General features: G+C 48.8%; 1 protein-coding gene across 1 annotated transcript; it reads right to left on the bottom strand.

The window, feature by feature from the left end:
- Positions 1-3156: 3156 nt before the first annotated feature.
- Positions 3157-7457, bottom strand: LOC147099651 (uncharacterized). Its single transcript, XM_085969337.1, has one exon. It carries the CDS (start codon positions 7362-7364, stop codon positions 4470-4472), a length of 2895 nt encoding a protein of 964 aa, XP_085825463.1. The 5' UTR covers positions 7365-7457; the 3' UTR covers positions 3157-4469.
- Between the last annotated feature and the right edge of the window lie 51 nt (positions 7458-7508).

Consider the following 7508-nt stretch of genomic DNA (forward strand, 5'->3'; position numbering starts at 1 on the left):
ATTCAATGAGATCGTGGCTGATCTGGACCTCAACTCCATCTACCCGCCTTTGCTCCGTATCCCTCGATACTCTCATCCAACAAAACTATCGATCTTGATCCAGAAAGCTCCAATTGACCCACAGCTTTTTTGGGGGGGGGAGAGTTCCAGATTTCCCTTCGTGTGAAGAAGTGCTTCCTGACATCACCCCTGAACGGCCTGGCTCTAATTTTAAGATTATGTCCTCTTCTCGATTTGCTCCACACCACCAGAGGAAATAGATTCTCCTCTCCATCCTCCCCCTGCCCACCTCGCCATCTTCCCCAACCCCCCCAACCACAAGCTCCTCATCTAGTTTCTTGACCCTGTTTAATCGTTTCGCTTCAATGACTTTTCCTGGTAACTTGTTCCACAGCCTGATCACCAGGTGAAACAGTTTCTCCCCCACCTCCCACCTCCCTTACCCCCAAAATCCTCACGTTTAACAGAGCTGAAACGTGCGGGGGGGGGGGGGGGGGTGGCATCGCACAATGTTACAGACTCAAAACAATCGGCTTTAAAAAAAAGAAATAAATCTGCAGCCTGAAACTTTATATCGGTTCCAACTGCTGATTATCCTCAACAAAGATTAGCAGGAATTAACAGCAGTGACCTTAAAGGGACAGGCCCGGCTAGCAGCCAATCTTTACAGGTTTTCATTTTCTTTCCTTCTGCCGCGGTTTTAACATAAAGGACAGCCCACCCCTCCACCCTCCCTACAAATTGGCGTTAGGTCTGGGATGAACAAAATGATCCAAATATCCAGGAATGAAATGACGTGAAAATTGGGGCTGGGGGCTGGAGGCTGCAGTGGCTCTGACCGCCAGGAGGTGGCAGCGTTGCGTTGGGTTTGGATGCTCGGGGGCACTGCCCAGTTAGATGGGCATCAGGGCTGGCCGCTGTAGGCCCATATTTCTTAATGCTAAAGGGATCAAGGGATATGGGGAGAAGGCAGGGACAGGGTACTGAGTTTGGATGATCAGCCATGATCTCATTGAATGGCGGAGCAGGCTCGAGGGGCCGAATGGCCTACTCCTGCTCCTATCTTCTATGTTTCTATTATTACCGCCCCTTCCTGCCCAACATGCAAGACTCCAGGGTGGGGAGCAGGACCCTGCGCAACGAGCATACGGTCTGCGTGTTTAACACAGGAACAGGAGGAGGCCATTCAGCCCCTCGAGCCCGTTCCACCATTCAATTAGATCGCGGCTGATCTCGATCTTACCATATCCCCGCCTTGGTTCCCTAACCCTTAATACCCAACACAAATCTATCAATCTCAGTTTTTAAATTTTCAATTGACCCCCCCCCCCCCACCAGCCTCAGCAGCCTTTTGGGGGGTGGGGGGGAAGAGAGATCGAGAGAAAGCGAATCTCCTTCGGTTCTGTAGGATTGAGAGAACTAAAGCCATGGGACAGTCACGAGAAAGCTTCTAATGTAAATATTCCCCAGCAATTAGACGAAGTGGGCACCCAATGGCGCCCCCTCGTGGCTGTGGAACTCTCCGTTAATGTCTTCAGTTGATATGATAAGGGACACACTTGAGCAGTGTGGCACTGGACCCTTGTCCACTTGCTGTCCTCCCGTGTCTAAGATGATCCGACTGAGTTGAACCAAAACGCCAGCCATTGATTGCGCGCACTGACCCCAGAAACTGGAGCCGTGAGACCACCGAGAGTCAGGTCCCAGGCTAGGCAGAGCGTGCTCTGGGTCCTGATCCCAATCCGAGCACCCTCTCTGGATATATGTGGGTGGTGTGTGAGGACAGTATTGGGTAAACATTCACTCCCTCCACCACCGACGCACCGTGGCTGCAGTGTGTACCTAATCTACAAGATGCACTGCAGCAACTCACCAAGGCTTCTTCGGCAGCACCTCCCAAACCCGCGACCTCTACCACCTAGAAGGACAAGGGTAGCAGGTACATGGGAACACCACCACCTCCAAGTTCCCCTCCAAGTCGCACACCACCCCGAATTGGAAATATATTGGCCGTTCCTTCATCGTCGCTGGGCCAAAATCCTGGAACTCCCTCCCTAACAGCACTGTGGGAGCACCTTCACCACACGGACTGCAGCGGTTCAAGGCGGCGGCTCACCACCACCTTCTCAAGGGGCAATTAGGGATGGGCAATAAATGCTGGCCTTGCCAGCGACGCCCACATCCTAGAAATGAATAAAAAAAAACTGTGGACCTCCCCTACCCATAATGATACCAGAGCTGAGGGTATAACTATCAGGAAAGACTGAACAGGCATATGTGGCATAGACGGGTTGGGCCGAATGGCCTGTTTCTGTGCTGAAGACTCGATGTAATAGCCCGCCCATACTCAAAGCTCAGGCTTACATGTGGAGAGGATGAATCGGGATGTTGCTGCAAGCGGCCATGAGTCTCGAGACTGCAGCCCAGCAGGGGAAGAGACAAGGGACGAAAGCCAGAGGAATTCCGGTCTCCAAGATGTTAGCCCAACTGTCGAATGGAACAGTTACAACGAGCATTGGGGTTCCAGTTACAAAGAAAGACTCGCATTTCTCCAGCGCCTTGCACACCTCAGGACCTCTTGAACCGCTGCAGTCCGTGTGGTGAAGGTGCTCCCACAGTGCTGTTAGGGAGGGAGTTCCAGGATTTTGACCCAGCGACGATGAAGGAACGGCCAATATATTTCCAATTCGTGATGGTGTGTGACTTGGAGGGGAACTTGGAGGTGGTGGTGTTCCCATGCACCTGCTACCCTTGTCCTTCTAGGGGGTAGAGGTCGCGGATTTGGAAGGTGCTGCTGAAGGAGCCTTGGTGAGTTGCTGCAGTCACTGTGGTAATGTGGGAAAGGCGGCAGCCAATTTGCGCACAGCAAGCTCCCAGGGATAAATATTAGCCAAGATTCCCCTGCTCTTCTTCAGAATAGTGCCATGAGATCTTTTGCGTCCACCTGAGAGAGCATACAGGGCCTCGGTTTACCGCCTCATCAGAAAGAGAATGAGACGAGGCATTGGGTTGAGACCGTGGCCTGCTTTGGAATGACGCAGAGCGAACAGATAAGGAGAGCTGTGTTCACACAGTCCTCACGATGCCAGTTAGTAGAGAGACAATAGGACAACTCTTTGCAAACACCAAAAAGTTTAATAACGTACTTATTAAGCGTTTGCCAGTACAGGAGCCTGTGTCAAAATAGAACGATACAAGACTATCAGCTCGTGGCAAACTAATGCTAACTGCACTCCCTCCTCAGTCAAGGAAGCCAGTGTTGTATTGATGGCGAAAGCCATGTAATAGGGACATGATATTCTAGTGCCATGTTGGCCAAGGCAAGGGCTGGAAATGAAAAATACCAGGGGTAGAAACACAGAGGGAGATGTTTGATTTAAAGGCAAAGCATAAAAGAGAAGGTACCCAGCCATTGATTCGGGAATTTAATGTGTTATGTACAAAACAAAAAAGCATATAGTTTGTAATATCGCAATCAACATTAGTCACAATATGGAAAGTTCATAATATTGAGACATCAAGAGCTTTAAGTTAACTCAGTTCCTACCATTTCAGTGAATAATATACAATATATATCTATAACATATTAAAAATCCTATGTCTGCATAAACTTTCTGTCAACCTTTTCCCTTAGAAATTCCCATGTCCACATTTATGATGGGAATTGCCCCGTAAACATGTCACGGTGGAATTACACCCTCCCGCCTGTGGTGGTGCTGCAGCAAAAATATCCTTTCATGTTTCCCCTTACAGCCAGCACAGGAAGTTTTCAAAACAAAATATAATAGAAAATGGAATGTTGGCCTTTATTCTCAAGGGGGTTGGATTACTAAAAGGAGGAAATTATGCTTCAGTTGCACAGAGCCTTGGAGTAACTGTTCAGTTTTGGGCACTGTATCTCAGGAAGGATATATTGACCTTGGAGGAGGTACACGCAGATTCACCAGAATGATACCAGAGCTTAAAGGGTTAAATTATGAGGCCACATTGCAGGTTGTATTCCTTTGAGTCTAGAAGGTTGAGGGGTGGTCTGAGCGAGATGTTCAAAATGGTAAAGGGGCTGGATAGGGTAGACTGAGAGAAGCAAGTTCCTCTTGCGGGGGAATCCGAAACAAAAGGGCATCATCTTAAAATCAGAACTAGACCATTTAGGAGTGAAAACAGGAAGCACTTCTTCACACAAAGGGTAGTGGAAATCTGAAACTCTCTCCCCGAAAAGGCTGTGGGTTAATTGAAATTTTCAAGACTGAGATCACTAGAGTTTTGTTGGGTGAGGGTATCAAGGGATACGGAGCAAAGGCTCTAATTGAATGGTGGAACAGGCTGGAAGGGCTGAATGGCCTACGACAGTTCCTAAACTCAGGTCCCAGAGTTGAAAGGCCAGTGACTAACCCTTTGGACAAGCTCGCCAGTAACTTTAATGTTGGTATAATGTTCCTCCCTGGAAGTGTCTGGATTATTTTGTGGAATTAGCTTGCGAACTGGGTGAGCTGATGAATCTTTTCTTCGGAGGGCGGGCGTGCTTTCTTCAGAGCCTCTCTTAACTTGGTCCAAAAGAACTTCTGCCCAGCCTCATCAGCAGGCCAATTAATGTAGGTCTTCTTTCTCACTAGCTTCCGTAAGTGGTGATAAGAAGAGAGCACATGGCCAGGGATCTCGTCCAGGAAGACCAAGATGAGGACATCATTGTGTTCATCAAAGAGTCTGTACAAAGCCACCTGCATCTCCATGGAACACCATTCGCTTTGAAGATAGCTCCTGGAGATGACACAGATAGTCTTCCTGCTTTTGTATATGGCGTTAACAATGTTTTCCACGATGGGTTTTCCCACTTCAAAATCCCTGTGGTGCAAACAGAGGTGGTGATATGGAGGTCCCGCGTTCTCCAGATTGTGCATCAGATGGTCAAACACCCAACCTTCATCTTTGGAGTTGTAGGATACAAAAGCATCGTACTGGTAGACTTTAGCGCTGTCCCTCTGGAGTTTGTATTCGTGAATCCAAGCTCGGAACAAGTAGTATCCGTAGTGGATATTCCACTTTCCTTTCTGATAGACCACAGCTGTCAACATAAAGACAAAGATAACGGGGGCAGTTGCACAAAACACCACGAAGCCATCATCGCACACCGAGCTGTCAAACATGGCAAAGAGCTTGGTCTTCTCAACCCCACAGTCCACACATGGGTACTGGTAGAAGAGAACCACCTGGACATTGGAGTAGATTGACCATTGCTGAAACCACAGATTATCACATACACAGGAGATGGGGTTATGCCTCAGATCCAGAACGCTTAGATTGTGCAGTGTCGGGATATCCTTCTCTTTTATAACACGGATCATGTTGCTCCGCAGCACCAAGGTGGTGAGGCTGGTCAGATTTTGGAAGAGGATCTTCCTGATGGACTCTAAGCCAACGTTCTCCAGAAACAGAAGCTGGAGGTTGCCCAGGTTGGCGAAAGTCAAGTTATGTATGGTCTGGAACCCGTTGCAGATATCACCCATGCGCAACTGCTCCAGGCCAGTGAGCTGGTGAAAGGGCAGCGTATTGAGATTTACAAACTTGTTGTCGGAGATATCGAGTCTCTTTAGTTGTTGAAGCCCATCAAACAGATTATGAGGTAACATTTCAAGACTAAATGATTCCTGAGATTGTAATTTCAACATTCGGAGTTTGAGAAGATTAATAAATGGGGGAAATTCTAACTGAGTGACTGGAAAGGACAGTTTGTTGTTGGCAATGTCCAACACTTCCAGCGATTCAAGATCCTCAAACATCTCAGCGCAAATGTTTGCCAACCAGTTTCTGTCCAAGTAAAGCTTTATCAGAGACCGCAGTCCTTTAAAGCCTCCCTTTTCAATCGTCTGAATGTGGTTTCCTCCCAAATCGAGCGTGGTTAAACTAGTGAGGCTGGAGTAAGTTATACTGTAAACAATGGGAATCCTGTTATTCCTGAACCTCAAGATCTTCAGATTTGTGAGGTGAGTGAAGGTTTTGTGGAAAACCTCTCCGATGGCATTGTTAGTGAGTGACAGCAGCTTTAGGTTGGTGAGACCCACAAAGGCACTCACGTTTATGAAATTGATTTCATTCAAAGCTAAGGACAGATACTCCAGGTTTCTTAGATGCTGGAATGCGTGAGATCTGATGGCAGAAATGTGGTTGGATTTGAAGGAGAGATGTCGGAGTTTCTCTAAACATGAAGAACTTCCACTATCTTGGCTTGCATTCTGGGCCAAACTACATAAAGAGACACTTCGAATAACATTGTGGTCTAGATTCAGTGTTTGTAGGTTGCTCGGGACCCCCTGCCAGGTAAAAATGTCGGGCTTTTTGATCCTATTGTAAGACAAGTCCAAAGACACAATGGAATGACACTGATTGAAGGCTGCACTTACCCCCTGAAGCCCATTGCCCACCAGCTGCACGCTGCGGATCCCCTTCTGTTGGATGACCCCACACAGCTGTTGCACTGTCTCCTCGTCCTTCAGCTCCAGGTGGGACAGGGTGATGTTGGTGAGGGGGGCGCGGAGGTCCTGGATGGCACGGAGGACCCCGGCCTTGCTCAAGGGGTTGCCCTGGATGTTGAGGGAGCGAAGGCGGGGCAAGTTGAGTGAAGTCAAGTCCTCGAGTCTCGACAGGCTGTTGTAGGAAAGATCCAAGTGGACGATGTTAACAATAAAAGCAGCGGGTGTCCGGAGTCTGGAGATGGTGTTGTTGGCCAGAAGCAGCTGGGTTAGATTTGGAGGTAAGTGCGCGGAGATTTCCAAAGAGCTGATATTGTTACTTTGAGCATCCAGAACTCTTAGATCAGAAAGATTTCGAATAGCTGCGATCAAGGATGAAACATGCCTCAGATTGTTAAAGGAAACATCGAGAATTCGCAGCCTCATTAATGGGGAGACACTTCCTGCAGCGATCTCGGCCAACTCGTTGCGGCGGAGGATTAAGTTGGTGAGGTTGGGCAGGGAGTTGAAGATGCCAGGGCTCAGAGACTTCAGCGGGTTACAGGACAGGTTCAGCACCTGGAGGACACGGAGTTTCCAAAAGGCCCCGGGGCAGATTCTGGTCAGCTGGTTGTTGTCCAACCTCAGATGTTCCAGCTGGGTTAGATTCGCCAGTCCTTTCGCGGGTAAAAACCTGATCAGGTTGAAGGACACGTTGAGAACCCTGACGTTGGCAGGAATGTCTGAGATGGCCTCCTCCAGGCGTGAGATGCTCATGTTGGTGCAGCTGAAGTAGTCCTCCTGAAGGTAATGCCCAATACAGTTCCTGAAAGCCAGGCTGCTCGCCGTCCGCATCTCTCCGAAAGCCAAGAGCAGCAGGAAGACTCCGACCAGCTCTCTCCCAGCACAAGACACCATCCCGAACAGCAGTGTCCGACTCCTGAACCACTTCCAGCTCCTCGCAGGTTCTGGAGTCCAGTTCTGGAGCCGCTGGTCTCCAATATTCACCAGTTGCCCCCTCCCTCTCTCCCAGTGCAGACACGTTCTGAGCAAGAGTTTAAA

Source organism: Somniosus microcephalus, chromosome 28 (assembly GCF_052327205.1).
Source record: "Somniosus microcephalus isolate GS21.2 chromosome 28, FLI_Smic_1.0, whole genome shotgun sequence".
Taxonomy (NCBI): domain Eukaryota; kingdom Metazoa; phylum Chordata; class Chondrichthyes; order Squaliformes; family Somniosidae; genus Somniosus; species Somniosus microcephalus.

Excerpts from the sequence above, each read along its gene's own strand:
- LOC147099651 (XM_085969337.1), bottom strand. The coding sequence starts at position 7,364 with ATGGTGTCTTGTGCTGGGAGAGAGCTGGTCGGAGTCTTCCTGCTGCTC.